General features: G+C 39.2%; 1 protein-coding gene across 2 annotated transcripts in view; it reads left to right on the forward strand.

Moving 5' to 3' along the window:
* The window catches only part of MIPOL1 (mirror-image polydactyly 1), a 167274-nt gene extending 150489 nt beyond the window's left edge, over nucleotides 1–16785 (forward strand). For both annotated transcript variants that reach the window (XM_086613306.1, XM_086613305.1), the window contains exon 13: nucleotides 16719–16785. In XM_086613306.1, coding sequence (XP_086469432.1) covers nucleotides 16719–16785 — 67 coding nt within the window. The remainder of the gene's footprint in view (nucleotides 1–16718) is intronic.
* The last annotated feature ends 1502 nt before the right edge of the window (nucleotides 16786–18287 follow it).

The following is an 18287-nucleotide window of genomic DNA, read 5'->3' on the forward strand; positions in this document are numbered from 1 at the left end:
CAAGTTTGTCCTGCCGGAGAAGCCAGGAGCCAGCTGGTGCAGCCTCAGCAGGGAAATGGGGCTGACCTGGAGAAGGTGGCTGGAAAAGCCTGTGAATTAATTAATGCCTTTGCCAGTAGAGGAAGCAAGACATTTTAAAACTGTCCTTCCTGTGGGAACCTCTGGGATTGAGGAGTGGCTACTGATGTCAGCAAGATCAGAGGAGGTTATAATGTGATACCAAATCAATATTAGCCAATTATCAGTAAAGGTTGAGGCCACTTTTGATGTATTTTTTTCTGGGAAACGTTCTATTTTTCTGCAACAGCTTTGCAGATGGAGTGAATTTTAATGCAATTTGTCTATTGAGGGCTTCTAATTTTTCTCACAATTTAATGCTTCTAGCTCGGTAAATCGTAGCGCTCTGCGTGTGAGCACAGCCGCACTTGCGCACTCACATGGCTGCGTAAGGTGGCAGCGGAGGGCGTGCGTGTAGAATTTCTATGTAATCCTCTAAAAGTAAACACAAGTCCACAAAGTAACGGTACAGTGCTAAAATACACAAGTATAAAAATAAGCATAGATGGTGAGAAATATGCTGCTTGTACACTTTGTTGAGGTAGTTCTTACTATGAACAAAGCAAATACAAAAGTGATGTAAAACAGAAATTATGATTTCATTTGTCCTTAACTGTTTATTTAAGAGACCTTTTCTTTAGATTTGGGGTTTTTTTCTTTCAAGGAGAAAGTCAGGAGAGTTACAGATTTGAATTTGGGCTGGAGAGTTACAGTGGATTGAATATAAAAGAAAATTAAGCAATCTTCTGTATAAGCAGATAGTTTTATCAAAGGAAATTACTGTCTGTCACAAAAGAAATACTACCCTTAATAACATTTGCTTTACCTCTTAAGGTGTGATTTTTTTGGCCACCTAACTTAATCATTGTTACTGGAACACACCCTTTTTTGAGTAGTCCTGGATTTTCCTCCGGTGTTTCTGACCGCACCTTCTCTGCTTTCATAGTTGCTCACTTAGTTTTGTTCCTTAGCTGATGCTGATAAATAAGTCGATCGATGACGTAGCAAAACCAAACAGTTCTTACCAACATTTGACACAGGTGGAAAGAATACCAAAAAAAATGGAAAAAAATAAGGAGCAAGCATTTATTCAGAGGTGAGAGTCTCCCTCTTCTGCAAGTAAAACTAATCTGCCTTCCACGTACAGGAGTTGTGTGCGTTTCACATCAGCGTCCAAGACGTTCTCCAGTGCTGCTGGAGGGTCTAATCTTTCCCAGACTGATCTGAGCAGTGCAGTTCAAGAACAAGAATGAATATTTGAATAATCACACCACAATGTGAGGTGACCCTCCGACAGGGGACTGACCAGATACACATATGGATTTTGGGAAGACGCTCTGATGCTCTTTTTTAACACAGCTGTGAGAAGAATGTGCCTAAGACCCAGTAGTCTTTCTGGAGTATAGCTGGCAAAGGAAACCATGAGGAGAAGAGAATTTAACACATGGGTGTAAGAGAGTCCGCTTCATTGATGCGATCTGAGGGGAATGTCTAATGACTGGAAGAATCAAACTTGGCAATGAAAACACAAAGCTCTTTTCATCAATTCAAACGCAGACTCTAAAGCCTGCAGATGGTTACCTCCAGCCTTGCCTATTCAGTGCGGGGTTGTATAAAATGGCACTTTGGTGAATACTAATAGATCAAAACAAAGATTTAATAACATAAAGATGTGGTGTTCATTTTTAAATGAGCATACAGGTCAGTGTCTCAGAAAAGAGTGAAATAAGTATCTTTATGTATGGGTCTAAAGTCTCTGGAGATTTTTAACTGCAAACATGATATCTTTAGTGTGCAGATTGTATTCAGTACAGCACAGCTATGCAGGGAACAGGCTGAAAGCAAGATTTCTGAATTATTATACTAATTGAGCCTCTTTGCAACACGCAGATGTTGTTAGCTAGTTATCTCCCTTTTAAAATCATACCTACGTATATTTAGTTGAAGTATACATTGTAGCTTGTATGCTTTCAGTCACTCCTTGTAGATAAGAATGGGGCTAGTTAATTAGAAATTGCAGGCAGAAGCACTGCACAAAAGAAACAAGTTGTACATTCACCGGGACTTAAAGCTATTTGTTTTGGAGGAAACACCAAATGTCAGAGAACTCGACTGGCTTTATTTAAAATTTTAGAGATACGTTTCTTTAATTTTCATATTTCAAAACAATAAATACATTTTAATGTCTTACTTTATTAAGATGTTACATTTAGCTGTTCAGACTTCCCCTCTAAAACTAGACTGCTTTTTTTTTTGTATTTACAAAACTCTGTTCTGTTGAGCATCAGATCAACACGTTAACTACTGGAGGCTAGGAGTACAGCTTCGTAGATATTAATAGTTTCACTGATTTTTGTCAGTAAAAAATTTAACAGATGTCAAAAGTGATTTTACTTTTAATGGAAACTGCTGTGTTGCCTGCTGCTGTGAAGTTCTGCTGGTTGAATAGTTGATAATCTTTTAATATCATATAGGGAATAATTTAATTGGTGCTGGCATTTTGAAATGTAAAGTAAGTTCTGGTGACTTGTTGAAGAATGCAGATGTAGAGCTAGTTTCTTAGTTACAGCAAATTGGCTTAGCTCTGTCGCACTCAGATGCATTCATTTGTCCCAGTTAAGGATATGACCTGTAGTTCACTGAGAAACAGATGCTGGTGGGTACATTCAAAAGACAAGCAAGTGAGGGCAAAGTGCTAAGAATCTTTTACTTGCTATAGCAAGCCACAGAAGTCAATGGTTATGAGAGTTTGTATGGGAGGAAATGAGGAGCCAAGGAAGACAGCTCTTGTAGCAGTCTAAGATACCAATGAAAATTAGCAATAATTCCGGATTTTCAGAACCAGATTAAAAGTTATTAAAGGAGGTTCAACATGGAAAAAACTGCTTGATGAGGACCAATGTGTTGGCTGCCTCGTGCAATGATTAAAAGCAGATTATAAGCTCCATGGGGCCCATAAGAGATACACAATCTCCACAGGCGCGGTTTTATGGTGTTTAGGAAACCCACACAAGCCAGATGGAAGATTCCCAGACACGCAAAACTACCACATACCCTGAAGAATTCTGCAGAGCGTAGCAGAGCTGATGCAAAGTTTCTTTGGCATGCAAGATGTGAATAGGAACATGAGAAAGTCTGAAACACAGAATCTAGTAAAAGTCACATCATACCATATATGAAAATATTACCATTGAGTAGAGTAGCCGTAACAGGTGCTGTGAATTTATTAGATTTAGAGGCAATAGGTTTGGAATTAGTCTGCTTTAGGAATTCAGTGAGGAATTGAGACTAATTGAAATGTGTGAAGCAAGTCATGTGTGATCTAACTCAAAGCAGTACGTAGTAGGGTCAGAATTTATTTAAATACTTGGAATTCTGTGCTAACGCAAATGACTCCTCTCAGAAAAATTCCCCTCCGACTGTACTAATATTCATGGTGAAATGATGAATTAAAAAGTCTTGTAGAAATGCCTGGGTTTTGTAATGAAAGAATTGAGTAAGCCAGTGAGGTTGTGTGCGGCCTCAGAGAAATTTGACATATGGAGTGAAATCACTTTTCTGGGCGTGGAGGAAATAAAATATTGAACTAGTATTCAAATCTAAAGTGAGCTGAAGAAATTCAGTCACTGGTGACATATTCTCTGGACTGTTGTAGGTATACCGCATCTCTGTATCTCTAGGCAGATCTCGTTTCTCTTGGTATGGCTAAGGTATTATCCATGCTTTACAAAAGGAAGTATATCACTTCTTTTGCAGAGCTGTAATGAAATGCGTTTTCCACATTGGATTATATTATTTTTATTGGATGACACTTACACTTGCCAATTTTTGAATTGCGTACTCCATGCTGCAGTCCAGGTAAAATTTGCAGGCTGTGGTGGAGGGAGTGCCTGATGCTACCTGCTATTAAAAGTGATAACGTCCTGGCACAAAGAAGAGAGGACTTGGGTTAGCATAAGCAGAAAACTTCTGACTGAAGAAATACAAAACAATCTACTTTTCTGCCTGGATTCCTTGGAGTCTCAAATGGAGAAGCACATACTGAACCAGAGTGATGCACACTGGTCGCACTGAGATCCGCACAGAGCAGCATGACCTCAGAAGTTTTCTTTCAAAAGTGTCCTCGACATCCATGCCTCAGTTCTTTAAGTGGTTCTTTGGGAGCAAGGATTCTCCTCCAGGGTGTGACAGAATGGAGCTGAGTTTCTTTCTCCATCTGAGGAGATCCTGGTTCAGATCTCCTGTATCTCAGTGGAATGTTTTAGCCACGCAGATTTGGTCTGGATGCTTGAAGTAGTTATGACATAGCAGAAAATACTGCAGGTGTCTCAGTGAAAGCAGTGAGCAGGCTACTCACTGGTTCTGGTGGGCTGGTAGGCTATGAGACCTGGTTCTTACACTTTCTTTTAGGGCTTTTTCTCAGTTTTATCCAATGCCTGTTGAACATAAATACAGAGTCAGTATCAGAACACCCATCTCCCAATTTCCAGGTGAGCACCCTCGATCACTACCCGCAGAATTATGCCTTCAGGTCTAGTATCATTTCAGATGTTTCTTCTGTAGAAATTCTTAGCTTCAGAAAGAGAAGTAGAGAAGTCTCTTCAGCCCTGGAGCGTACAGCTCTCCTGATAAGTGGCAAATGTGGATTAAACCCAAGTTTTCCTTAGCTTGGCTGAATGCTCTGGCTGACAGTCAGAATAATTTTTTATACTTGTTTTAAAAAGGAGGAGTGGTAGCACTACTGTTATCTGTGTCACCTTAGAAGAAACAAGTGGCCTTAGGTTAATTTTAGAGAAGGGCAGCCTGAGGACCTCTGGACAGCTTGAGGCAAGACGCTTACACCAGGAGACTGAGATTTAAAAGAAAAAATAACAAAAAAAAACTATTTGGCTAGTTTAGGGGTACCCTTCTCCTTAAACTAGTTGTTGCAAATCCCATCCCAAGGTGCTGCCGTGCTCTCTATGCAGTCTGGAGGAAGAATGCACCAGTGCAGAGCACACATGGAGCTGGAGATCCCATTCTTAATATCAGAGTCCTTAAAGACAAATTTGGTGATGTTCAGAATTACTGCAGCTGAGACCCTTTGTAGTACTAATGATTCATAGTGTCTTTTGACGTCTCCTTTTCATTTGAAGACGGACGTTAATAGAGCAGTTTGTGGTGTGAGTACCGAAAGTCTCATACAGTTATAGTGTGTGATATTGGCAGAGCAGATTATGAGATATCCTTCTCATAGATATTTTGGGTGTCATAAATTATAATGAGGCCTTTAGCATCTGACGGTTTATGATCAATGCCAGGATTATGTTCAGTAGTGTATTTAACAGAGTGAAGACAAAAAATCCCAACCAAAGGGGATGCCAGATAAGCTGTTCCTGCATTCCTTGCACACCCAAGATACCCATTGACTGCAGGGAGCTTCACATGGATGAAGAATGCAAAACTGAGCATACAGTCTAAGTCAAGTATTTATTTTCTTTGTGTAGCTGTGGTTTACATTTACTTAACCTCTGTAAATTGTGGATTGCAGTGCAGATATTGTTTTCTTAAAGTATGGGTAGTTACAATATAAACACAAATATTTATCATCATTTGAATATTTATCATCTCAGCCTTTTACGAAAATATAAGCAGTGCTGAAACTTGGTTCTCTCAAACAGTAAAATGTATTCTATGAAAGTCAAATGTTTTCAGAGTCAACATAATCACAGCATCCCAGTTTTTGACCTGTGTGTTCATTTACAGTTTGCTTATAGCTGCTTCACAGAGATGGAAGTTTGTAGATTACAACATGGTTTTATTGATTTATCAGTAGCAAAATACACTAAGTATACTCAGTAAACTGGACCGGCTAGCTCTTGGGCTTGTATTGTATAATATCAGCTTGTTGTGGAATACTTCAGAACAGAATCAGAATGTTGGCATAGTTAACATCAATGGTGTAAACCAGACTTGCAAAGACTAATATTTAGTAAGACCAATAACACAAACAAATTAGATTTTGAAGATGTTTGCCCAAAAGGAAGAAGCGTGCTGACACAGTATTTGTAAGCTTATAGTTAACCATTCTTTGACAAATTATTAAATAACTTTCAAAAGCAGATTGAGTGCTCCTTGAAGAACAGCAAGAAAACTTTTTCTCACTTGTTTTTTTTTCCAAGACGATAAAAGGAGTGTCACAGCAAATAATCATTTACTTTAATATTTTATATCCAAATAAAATAAGTCCATGGCATTTACATTGCCGTTACTAAATAGTATTTGGTTTGTTTGCAAGAGTCATTTATTTGTGGCTTGGCTGAAGGAATAAAAATAAATTTGTGGTTCTTTCTGTTAATACTCATACTGTTTCTTAACACATGCAAAAGATTGAATACGGTAAATGTATGTGCAGAAGCTCAACAAGAGACCCCAGACTTTCTGAAGCTTCTGAATTACGTAGCTTTTAGAGAATTGCTGGAACAGTTCTTTACAGCAACAAATAGAAATAACCGACTAGGCCAGCAATGTATTTAATTTTAAGCACACTCAAAATCATTTAAATTTTTCAACTGCTTAAAATTAAATGTACCTTTACTGAAGCAGAGGCTAGTTCTCCAAGGAAAAAATTGTGGTTCATGTTTCTAATCTGAGTCATTAATTGCCAGATTTTTCCATAGGGCTTTTAGGTTTTTTTAACAATATTTTGTAGAAAGGCAGCATCAATTGTGTGTGTAGGTATGAGAGCTAACAAGAGCTTTAACCCTATCATTTTATTGGCAAGTTGCTTGGCTTTCACGTTCTACATTTTTGTTGTATGTGATATGGGTATAAGGATATAGATCTAAACACTAAGTTGTTGGAAGGCATAAATCTTTAGGACCAAATTTTATCATTTCTGCTTCAGATTATGGAATTTTTGCCCATAGGAAGTATCAGAATTCAGCCTTTGAGTGGAAGACATTGAAGGTATTGGAGAGGTGTATAATAAAATTATTATATTTAGCACTTTATTCTGCGCCTCATCATACATCCATCTCTATCAGGTGTCCCTGATAGATGTCCCTGAAGGTGTCTCTGCCCATGGCAGGGGTGTTGGAACTAGATGATCTTTAAGGTCCCTTCCAACCAAAACTATTCCATGAGTCTATGATCACCTCAGTCTTTTATTTGATAAGATAATCAGATAAATTATTTGAAGAATGTAACAGATGAACGTCTGATAAAAGGGATATCCTAAGAGGTGAAATCTACACAAAAGACGTTTCACAGATCTCCAATTTTAAACACTGAGGAAATATTTTACTCTATTCTTTTGAAGAATTTCTTGAATTTTGATGTAACGCCAAATTTTTATGCTTTCAATAGCAGAGATTAGAAGGTTTTTCTTCTACAGTCACTCCCATCCATGTCGCCAGCAGGCAGAATTGCCACCAAGGCCTGCAAGCTCACTAGTTCAGAAGAATTAAAGCTGTCCTCAAAATGAGCTGAAGGTCCACTGCTTCTCCCGTGTCAGCCTTGCTCTGGAGTTCACTCACCTACCAGGAGCAGGAGCAGAAGCTCATTCCCAGTCAGATGGCAGGAACATGGAGCAAAATAGGCTCAGAAGGCCAGTGAAAAAAAAGATCTCATGTGAATTGTCTTGCTAGAATGGTGCAGAAGACAGTTGGAGACAGTCTGTCTGCCGGCTACTGGAGAAAAGTTACTGAAGCTTAGAAGTGGGAAAGCTTGTTTTTACCTTAATGGCCTTAAATGACTGATAACTTAGTAAAAGCCTATGAAGCATTTTAAGGAGCGCTATGCATGCGTAGAAGACACTTCGGTCTGTGATGCTAAGTCTCAACTGGTATTTTAAAAGCCCATTTTTTGTGTGTAAATGAGTAGTTAGGGATCTTTTCTGGTTTTATCCCTGCGTAGGGGACCTGCCGCAATGTCACCATAATAGACAAGCTTCATGCTGATAACGTCTATCTATAATATACCGCAAAAATAAAGAGGAGGGAAGGATGTTTCACCCAGGGATTTTTTGTTAGTCCACCACTGAGGGAAGACTGCTCTTATTTTTTCTAGAAGTACTTTTCAGAATTATGACTAAGAGTTGCCCTGAAACCAGGAGAAGTCTGTGGGCACTGCTGGGTCACACGAGAAGGGTGGGGAGTTCACCTAGCAGTCTGAGCCCCTTACAAAGGACTCTCACAAATAAGAACTTAATTAAATGCTTTCCTCTATTGAAACACATCAAACCCATGTAAAAAGTTATTTTTAATGTAAAGTGGAGAGATTTGGTGATAGTTTATAGGAAAGAATTTTCTCTCCACAAGCTCCAGATTACTCTTGGTCACGAGGGTGGGAGCTGTCTAGAGCCAGCGAGTCTGCATCGAGTTTTGTAAAATATTTGTGGAATCAAGAAAAAAGCTCATGTTGTCTTTATTGTTTATGATATCAAGAGAGTCTGCCAAAGCTGTGCTTTGATGGGATGTACTTGGGAAACAGCCTGAGTAGTACCTCAGTATTTGTGATTTTACAAACTCATTGTAAACAAGACTTGACCAGAACATGCCCAAAAGGGGTGGAACTGGCTTGGAACAGGCAGCTGAGAGGTTCAGACCAGACCTTACAAGGAAGGCTTGTTTGAAACATGCGGAAAGGTATAATGTGGTGGTTTCAGACTGATACTTTTAAAGTCTCTTAGTAACCCCATTCTTTACAGATCCTTGAATGTATATCAATCTGCTGGTCCTGCATTTCATGAGAAATCCTGTCTAACCGTTTGTTTTAGGCAAGTTTGAAAAAATATTTATTCTAGATAATCAATTTCTGACATTGCTTTTAAATATTCTTGAAGAGGAATTTAGAACAAACTAAAATCCTCTAAATAGTAGGTCCTTTTTCCATCTCTCGAAATATGTCTCAGCTGGATATAGAATAAGAGAACTGGCTAGTTGTTACCAGTTGATATGGTCCGGAGCATAATTTGGGAAGCTGAGAAATGGGCTCTGTATCAAACAGTTTTAGGCTCTAGTTCTGCAGGCATTTATGCCTATACTTTTTTTGTGTGTGTGCACCTTAAGAACCCAATTCAGCTCAGAACTACTTATACATAAAATGAAACATGAAAAAATGTTTGTGAATCTTTTCAGTTTTCTCGATCAGTTGAGCTTCAAACAAGTCATTTCACTTCTCTGCACATGTTTTGCCAGATGCAAAATACATATGATGCAAAATAGACCTGATGTCTGCCTTTTGATAACTTTACATAAAAGTTCTGACCATCTCTCCATGTTGTTGCATTCAAAGCAAAGAATATTTGCTTTTCTGAGGTAATATTACTCTCAAATAGAAGGTGGGAAACGGTTCAGAGACAGAATAAGCTTGCCTGTGATTCGTGGTGCTCTAATGATACCAAACATCATTACCAACGGGCAGGACTAGTGTTCATCAGGAGTTGATAGGAAGTAATATTTTTCCCTCTTCAAATGAATAAGTACTGTGAAGGAATGCTTTCTATAGGAAAGATATATTAGCGTAAGGTAAACTGGTAGCTTCTCCTAAGAAGATGATGGAGACTTCCAGGAAGTATTTGGCAGAAAAATCCAGGAGACGCTTGCCTATTCATGTCAGCACAAAGTTTGTGGAAATGCTGTCGCTGTAAGGAGTAGCCTTCAATGTCAAGATTTCTCCTAAAAGAGAGACCAGCTGTGACGGCGAATGATTGGAAACAGTAATTGTCAGTGCTGAAAGTAATTCAGCTTGTGGAAGGAGGTATATAAAAGGTTTTTCTTGCATAGATAGAAGTAAAAAACTGCATAAAATTTGCATATAAACTGTTAGACTCGAGCTGGAGTAATTAGGTGAAATTCTGTGATCTGATGAAATAATCTGATCGGTATCATTTGGCCATCATACGCCAATATATCTTCTATTTTGATTATTGTTAATTTTTTAACTCTTTAGTGACAGTCACTTACTCAGATATGAGTGGTACATCCAATAGTAACAGTCTCTGCCTGGTCTAAATAAAAGCATGTTGTAGATCTCAATTTACTGAAACACAGAAAGGTTATAGCACAGTGGTTTTAGGGTTTATTTTTCTTTCTCATAAGCTCATATATTTTAGGCAATCAGTATATGCTGTCCTGAAAAAGCATGTGAAAGCAAAAGAGCAATACGTTTCACAAGATGGCATTAAATCCGGCGTAGATGCGAAGTCCTGATTCTGTATTATCCTGCACCGTGTAGCCATCTACATCGATGCAAAATAGGGTGAAATCCTGTCGGAATAGACCAACTGTGTTTACCACTCACTTTTCCTGCTGCTAGTGATGGCACAAGGTGAATAGTAATGGTGAGCTAGCTCATAATCTTCCAAACAGAAGGTAGAGAGCAAACAATTTGACAAGATTAGTTATTGTGGACCACAGATAAAGACTTAATATTTTAGCCAAGGCCTGTGTAAGCCAGGTTTATTTTGAAATATGTCTGCTGTCAGGAGCCCAACTGGCTGTATTTACTTCTAAGTTTAATCATATACAGAATTACTCTTTTGAGTTGAGAAGACGCTGAAAGGGATTTAATAGGAATGCTTGTTTTGTGACAGTGCTTTTCAGAGGCAGAATGGTTTGCCCTGCCAAATGTAAGGCCTGTAAGTTTAATGGAACGTACTTTTTGGAGTGACATTACAAACAGTACTGGGCAGGCAGGAATTGGCGGCGGTGCCTGGAGTGATTAGATTCAACACTGTGGTCTACCATGGTTTAGAGCTCACTGATGCTGCTAAATCAGTCTCTAAGACATGTGTTTTAAGACCAGAAAGGGCCATTAATACCAGTCAGTCTAGCCACCTGTCTAAAACAGGGCACCAAATTTTACTCGGTAATTTCCTGCAAAAACCGCTGCTGAACTCCAGCATGTCGTTTAGAAAGACACCCGGTCTCTAATCCAAAAGATGCAGAGGGAACTTTGTTAAGCAGAGAGAGGCAACCTGGTGCATCTGAACCACATTTGGTCTTTACCACTATGATCATTTATGAAGGAATTGTTACAGACTGGTGTATGACCGTTAAATGCAACCAGCGATGTTTTTTAGTCAGTCGATGAAAACTTATTATTGTTCAAAGGGCAGGCTTCTGAGGTGGCAAAAATGACACCTGAATTGAGGAATAAGAATAACTAAAGATTCACTGCACTACCCGGAGATAAAATGCCACTGTAGCATGGTAGATAGGCCACTCACTGCAGGGTTGTACCCTTATATTCCAGGCTTCAATCCAGTGAATATTTAAGCGTTTTATTCAGTCAGAGCAGCTGGAGGCCAGTTCCCCTGTACAGATAATAGAGCTGAACCAGTTTCCTCCAGCCTCTTGAGTAAATGATTCTATCCAAGTGATGGGTTTCTGGGTGAGACTAGTATCACAGCAGCCTCTCTTCTCTGTGTCATTTGTTTCCTTGACTTTTACAGAAAACACTTGAAAACGAGTACTCCATTTAGGATTCGATGAAATATATCCAAGCGGAAGACTGAAGGAAAGGAGATGAAAAGGAAAAGAAAGGATTTTTTTATTGAGATGAAATTAAGGGCAATTCAGTTATTCACTGAGTTCTACTGCCAAACTGCTTGTAATGTTTTTGTCTGATGCATTTTATTTACCTAATATATTTTCAAATGCTTGATTTCTAAAGGGAATTAGTCTTAGCAAAACACATTCCACAAGAAGGCAGGAATCACGCAACTAAGGCCATCTTCATAACCTGAGCCTAATCTTATCTACTGGAAAGATAACCAAGGGTTATAGTTTAGGTTTATAAGCCTTTATATAGCATTTCAAAATCCAGGAGGGTTTTGTTTTTATCGCTTAACTCCTCCATCTGCAGGTAGAAGCTATTGTTTTTGGCTAGTCTATATATTGCTTTGCAGATTAGGACATAGGCTACTTGAAGGATGCCCTTTTCTTTCAGCTGGGTATCCATTTTGGCTATTTCTGTGGCATGATGCCCTGGAAGAACACTCTGTGACAGCATAACTCTGTCATATTCAGACTTTGTGGATAAAGGCCACTGCTGTCCTTTGGAGTGAGTTCCTCTGGACAGAGATGGAGCGGTGTGGAAGGATGTACTGATCTATGTCAATTCGCGCAGTTGCAGAGTTTTTACTGATCCCAAGCTACAATTTAGGGCTAGATTTCTTCAGCAGAATATGTGAAAGAGGAGAGCAAGCCAAAAGTGCGCGTAAGAGTCAGCAGTAGAGATCAGTACATAACATTTTTGCAACTATACATCCAGCTTCTAAGCTCCTAGAACAAATTTCTCTGTCAGGAAGGATTTTAAGTCTGCTTTATGGAGACCGATTCTAAAATCAAAATTATTTATACTCAAAGGAGTAAAGCTCTGTAAGGCTTTGCTAAAAATCAAATCATTTTGTCAGAAGTATACACAGGTGATAAGAGAACACAATTTGAAATAACTGGGAAGAGGAGTTGAGAATGGTTGAGAATTTGTCTTGAGGAAGACACACCTAGCAACGTTCTTGTTTAGATAGCCTTCCTCTGAAGATGAGAGCTAAAGCCTAGCAACACTTTTAAAAATACATATTAGAACTGGTAGTATCATAGCAGCAAGCCCCTCAAGGAAATCTTTTTATTTCTATATTAAAACACAGATTCACCTGTTTAATTCCAAATTTGTATGGAGGAAGAATTAAGCCACTGCAATTCAAGGCTCTTCACAATGATGCGTCTTTTGATAATTTAAAAATAATGATGGACCAGATGTCCCTTTCCTAATTTGTGGGATTTTTTTTTTTTTTCATTTCGTGGAAGCACCAAGATGAGCATTAAAGAAGTAGGTAGTGTAGATAAAGAACATTTCTAGCTCTTATGTTTGTGCCTTTCATGGATGCAAATTCTATCTATCCCAAAAAACACAGGACTTTTGACCATGGATATGTGCAAGTCAATATAAATAAAACCAAAGTTGTACCTATCCATCTGAATATATAGTTTGTTCCTGTGTTTCGTATGCCATTTTGTACTCATTTTGCATACACACATAGAGTAATTGTGTAGAGAATGCTGATGTAGCATTTACTAAGATAATTTGTTTGTTAAGGGACAGATTTTCTAGGATTATTTAAGTACCAAGAAATAGCGAAAGTCACCTTCTGAGATTTTCCAAAATCTCTAAGCAAGAAATTGAAATCTGTGAGAATGAGGAGTTAGACCTTAAAAGGCTTTGTTGAACATTCCTGAACGTGTGTCTCTGTCCTTGCACGTTTGGACCTTCAGCACTGCAACAGAGTTGCCCATGATATCATTCTTCTGTCTGACCTAAACCACCAGCCGAAATACTTCTTCTTGAATTACTTGTTTGGTTGCTTCATGGAATGCAAATTCAGTGAGCGTCTTACATCTAAGGAGAAGGTAGTGTCATATTGTGCATTTAATTTATACTATGAAGACTATTTCCTTCACAAACAAAAAGACAAACGTCATTCGTTAAATCTGTGTCTTAGAATACAGTCAAACATAGTCAGTATTGCTCTCAGTTAAGTAAAACATGGTGAGATTATACTGACGGATACATCATGATTGCACAAAGTAGTAGAAGTTGCTTTCTTCAGGTCAGCGTCTTCCGTATTTTAAATAAAACTCTGCAAACACTGAGACTTTTAGGATCATTCCCAGCACCTCCCATTCGTCTGTTTAGATATTTCAGTTACCTTTCATCCTGAGGTATAAGACTATTCCTTCCGTTTACTGCAGATTAAAATGCTCAGCCTCCAAAAGGAGCTGCCTGCAGCATCCCAGCAGGCTGAGTACGGAGCCTCATCAACACGGGGCCATTCTGCCACCCTCACCCCTTGCAGGTAGTACCTCATTGACACAAACGGCCTTGTTAGCTGCCTTTTATTACTCACAAAGAAAAACCTAGCTTAGTGTGAGTCGGGATGGCAGAGTTGGGCCCCGGGTGAACAAAGAGTCCAGGATTATCGTTCCGAAAAGCCCCCTGAGGCCTGTATCAAGAGTTATTAACCACTGATTCAGCCCATAGCTTTATTTTGTAGGCTTAAGTGGGATTTCAGTGGTATATTGGGTCTTGTGTCTGTGCAGGGGTGAATTTTGCCCACTGTTATTTATACCTTATAAATAGCTGTTACAGTTTCTCTTTAACATTATTGTTTAAACCTCTTCCAAAGATATGGTTTCTTAATCCCCTGCTGATTTTTTTTTTCTTTCTTCTAATAAAGAATAAATAAATTTGCAAATCCACACATGGCTGAAACAAAAGGCAAATAAGCCCTGCACAGTTTTGTTTGGTGCGGGATACCTCATTTTGATTATTTCAGTCATCATTCATTTGAAAAGCAGAAGCTATGATTGTTAAGCCTCATTATTTTCAATGAAGCCTGACAGTTTCAAGGTTAAACAGAAGACAGCTACTTTCATCCCAGTGGTATTTCTCTTCAAACATGGGCAGCTCTTCGCTGACTCTCCTGCTCTGGTGTGCAGTGTCATTGCTTGGTCACAGAGTGGTGCACATCTAAGCCCAATTGCAGGACAGTGTGCAAGCAGTGACCTCCAACCTATCTCTCCTCAAATGAAACCTCGATTATTGAAGTAGTTTTTGCCCCATTTGTATAAGCCACGCAGTATTTCTTTTTAACTGAATGATGTTTTAAATAAGCCATGATCTCACATTTCACTGTTTTCCTCCTGTCTCCCAGAAAACAATTTGCAGCCCAAACCTCCTGTTTGTCCAGACAGTTTGAAATGTTTCTCCTGTGCTTTATGTCTCTGAAACACATTAGAGAGGGTGCTAGTGTGAGAGAGAGACCTCCAGTGATAGTTAAAGTGGCTGAGAAAGCTGCAAAGCTTCTGAATATACATGCTGTTAAAAGAGAGGACTGATCCGCCATTGCTTTCTGAAATTGCACATAGACTAACTGTTTTAACAGGGAAACTTCTCAGTAAGAGAGGCTGAGGAAATTATGACCTATCAGTAACTGAATTAAAACCCTTAGAACCCAGAAAACATGGATTTATCCACGGTAAAAAAACTTTCAGGAGCAAGTAACTTGTGAAAGCCCTGCTTTATACTTGCATGCACTGACAGCACGGGGTTATGACTGTCTGGGTGCTGCATGAAGAAGTGCCGTAGATGTCTGTTACAAAACCAGGAAAAATGCACTAGTTGGTTAAAAGGAAAAAGCGATATATGAAAAACTGAAGGGAGAGGAGCAGCTAGGCAGTGGTTTTTTCACCTGTGCTTTCACTCCTTTAGAGTCCCTATGGAACAGCTAGGACCAGCTGAACTTTCCACATACATTTCCTGGTGTCTGATAATTACATTAGGGTGGTGAAATCTTAATCTCGTTTCAGGAATTAAATCACCTGGTGAGTACAATGAAAGGTGTAGCTTCATGGTACTTGGTGGTTCCTGGAAAACAAGAGTGTTTCAATACGTACCATGTGCGTTAGTCATGACTTGTGACAATAAATCCGAGACGTGTTAACTAGTTTTCCCGCACTGAAGTTACTAATGCATCCATGAGATAAAATTAATTTTGCAGTTTTGATAAAGCTGCGTTATTTTTCCTATCTGCCTTCCTCATGTTGCATAATACAGTAAAAAAACAACAACAACAACAAAAACCTGTCTCCTCAGATAAGAAAAAATGGTCAACTTTGCAACAGTGAATGTAACTCTTTGAACCTGCAACTCTTTTTATCCATTTTGGAAGTTGAGTGTATAATATGCTGGACATGGCTCTAAAAGTGTTCCACTACACACAGTGTCTGCTTTCATATAGTTAGTTTATTTGTGGGAGAGCTTTCATTGAAGGATTCCATAAAATACGGATAAACTGAAGAAATAGCTTAAATACATGATTACTGGAGTGCTGAAGATAAATGTGTGCAAATGGAAAACCCTGAACAAATTTAGCCCTTTGCATTTGCCTACATACTTTAGCAAAAGGAAGGAACAAATTAAGCCAGTGGGATGCTGGGCATGCTTATAGCCTGGGCCTTAAAACTAAGAGAGGATTAGGCAGCTTTCCGTCCTGCTTATTTTGACTGTTAATTTTTCTGTAGTTGTGGCGACATAGTCATAGGGGCCACCTTCAAAATATCGTCGTCCACATCCTCAGAAACTTGGCTTATTGAGTATTTTGAAAAAGTTTGTGACATAAAACACATGGGGTTTTAGGCATAAATTTACAAGCTGGACAATAAAAGTATCTGTTGGATAACAGGCAGGGTATTTTTTAAGGGGAAACAACAGCTAAGTGTTACATTTAACAAGAGCTGTGACTGCTCATGTTTTAAAAAGTAGAAGAATTGAATGTCCTGCTTACACCAAAGTGCATATGTGCCACAGGATTGCTGCACAGGGTTTTGTGTTAATGCCTTACAGGGACCTCAGCTACTACATATACTACAAAAGAAAAGTGAGTTGCTGTATATCGCTGACTGCAAATTAGTTGGGTTGTAGGTTAAAAAGTTTTCCGTGAGTTGTCTGCGTTTTCCCTTAATGTCTGTCTTTTACAGTAGTGCTTTGTTTCTGGGCATGACCACCACCAGGACAGCTTGGTTCAGTGCAAACACTGTCTCTTTCAGCCAGAACATTCCTAACCTTAGCTTCCTTTTTTTTTTTCTCTCCTCTCCCTCTCCCCTGCCCCCTCTCAGGTTGGAAAGGCTGGTGGACGTCCTGAGGAAGAAGGTTGGAGCAGGGACCATTAGGACCGTGATCTGATTGAAAGCTCTAGTCTAAGGAAGCATTCACATCTGGTGACCAGGCTGCTTCATTCAGCGCTGTGTAAACACTAAAGCCTTAACTTAGCAAACAGTTGTTAGAAGTGGGACACTCCAGCGACATTCCAAGCTGAGATAAAATCAAATCATAAATGTTTAACTACTTTGCTGCTGAGTTCTGTGATTTGTTGAAATGTTTCACTGCAAACATGTATTTGTTTTTAAGCAGATGCATTGTGGCACTGTGTACTGTGAAAAATTATGTAGATGCTTATTTTAACAGTCTGTCCTCTCGCTGTTACTAGACTATAGTCTGCTGCAAGGCACAGCTTGATCATGTTTTCAAATACTGCAGGCTTCAGGTGCAAAACCCTGCAATGCAGTTTCAAAATTTAAATTCCTTGTCTTATTTGTGAGACTGCAAACAGCCTAGTATTCGTATGTTAGATATATTAATTGATAAAGTAGGTTCACGATCAAGAAATATCTCTGGCTAGTATATTGGAGATTTTTTCCTCCTTACTCATATCCCATTGAATGGCAGCTAGTGACAGTGGCTACATCTAAGGGAAGGATACATGTATAGCTTTATACAACATTTGAATAGCTGCTGCTAGTACTTGGCATTTTCAGTGTACATTAAAAAGAAATGTGCAGTTAGGTTTCACTGGAGATACAGCTTCATAAATTGCAACATGAAAACCTTGTGACATTGTACAGTATTTCAGACAGCGGGGAAAGTTTCCTGGATTGTTTTTAGTCACTTCTCTGTCTTGTCCTGTAAGGGAAAAATCAAAAATTCAGAAACCACCTTACAGAGTCAAGATTCGCCTTTTCAGTGTAAGATGAATCCCTCACTCCTTTCCTACAAGACTTTTTGCCTGCTTCTTCTAGAGCTCTGCTATTGCTATGCAGGACTACCATCCAGGTTGGGTTTGAGGCCAGACTGCCAACCCGCTGCTTTGCGTGCTCCTGAAGATCCCTGGGACTGACCTCAAAGGCTGAAGGATAGGCTCCTACAGGGAGGGAAGAAATTGAGGGGTGGAGAGGAAAATGTGGGATACACACACATTATAGACCTTACAGATGCAGGAGAGTCAGACCAAACATCTCCCTGTATTCAGTATGTCTTTGTCACATGACCAAAGGTGAGCAGAAAGGTCAGGTCAGTGCTTGTATAAACCAGCTCAAGAAGGCAGCTGTAATCTCTAAGCAGCCCAAATTCAGTAATGAATCTCAGGAGCATGGTGAGCTTTAAGCTACACCCAGGACCAGCCAGCTCAGGCAGATGGACGTAGCTCCTAAGGCTTCCACTTGCCTACTCTGCTTTGTGTTTAGTGTTGTTTGCTGTCTTCCCTCTTAAAGTTTGCTTGTACAGATGTCATGATAGGGCAGCCTAGCTGAAGAAAATGAAATTTTAATTTTGGATAGCGGGAGACATTTCAATGTCTGTTTTTCATTTCAAGCACTTCCATGTTAAACCTGCATCATCTGCAGACCTAA

Source organism: Tauraco erythrolophus, chromosome 6, assembly GCF_009769465.1.
Source record: "Tauraco erythrolophus isolate bTauEry1 chromosome 6, bTauEry1.pri, whole genome shotgun sequence".
In the NCBI taxonomy this organism is placed as follows: Eukaryota; Metazoa; Chordata; class Aves; order Musophagiformes; family Musophagidae; genus Tauraco; species Tauraco erythrolophus.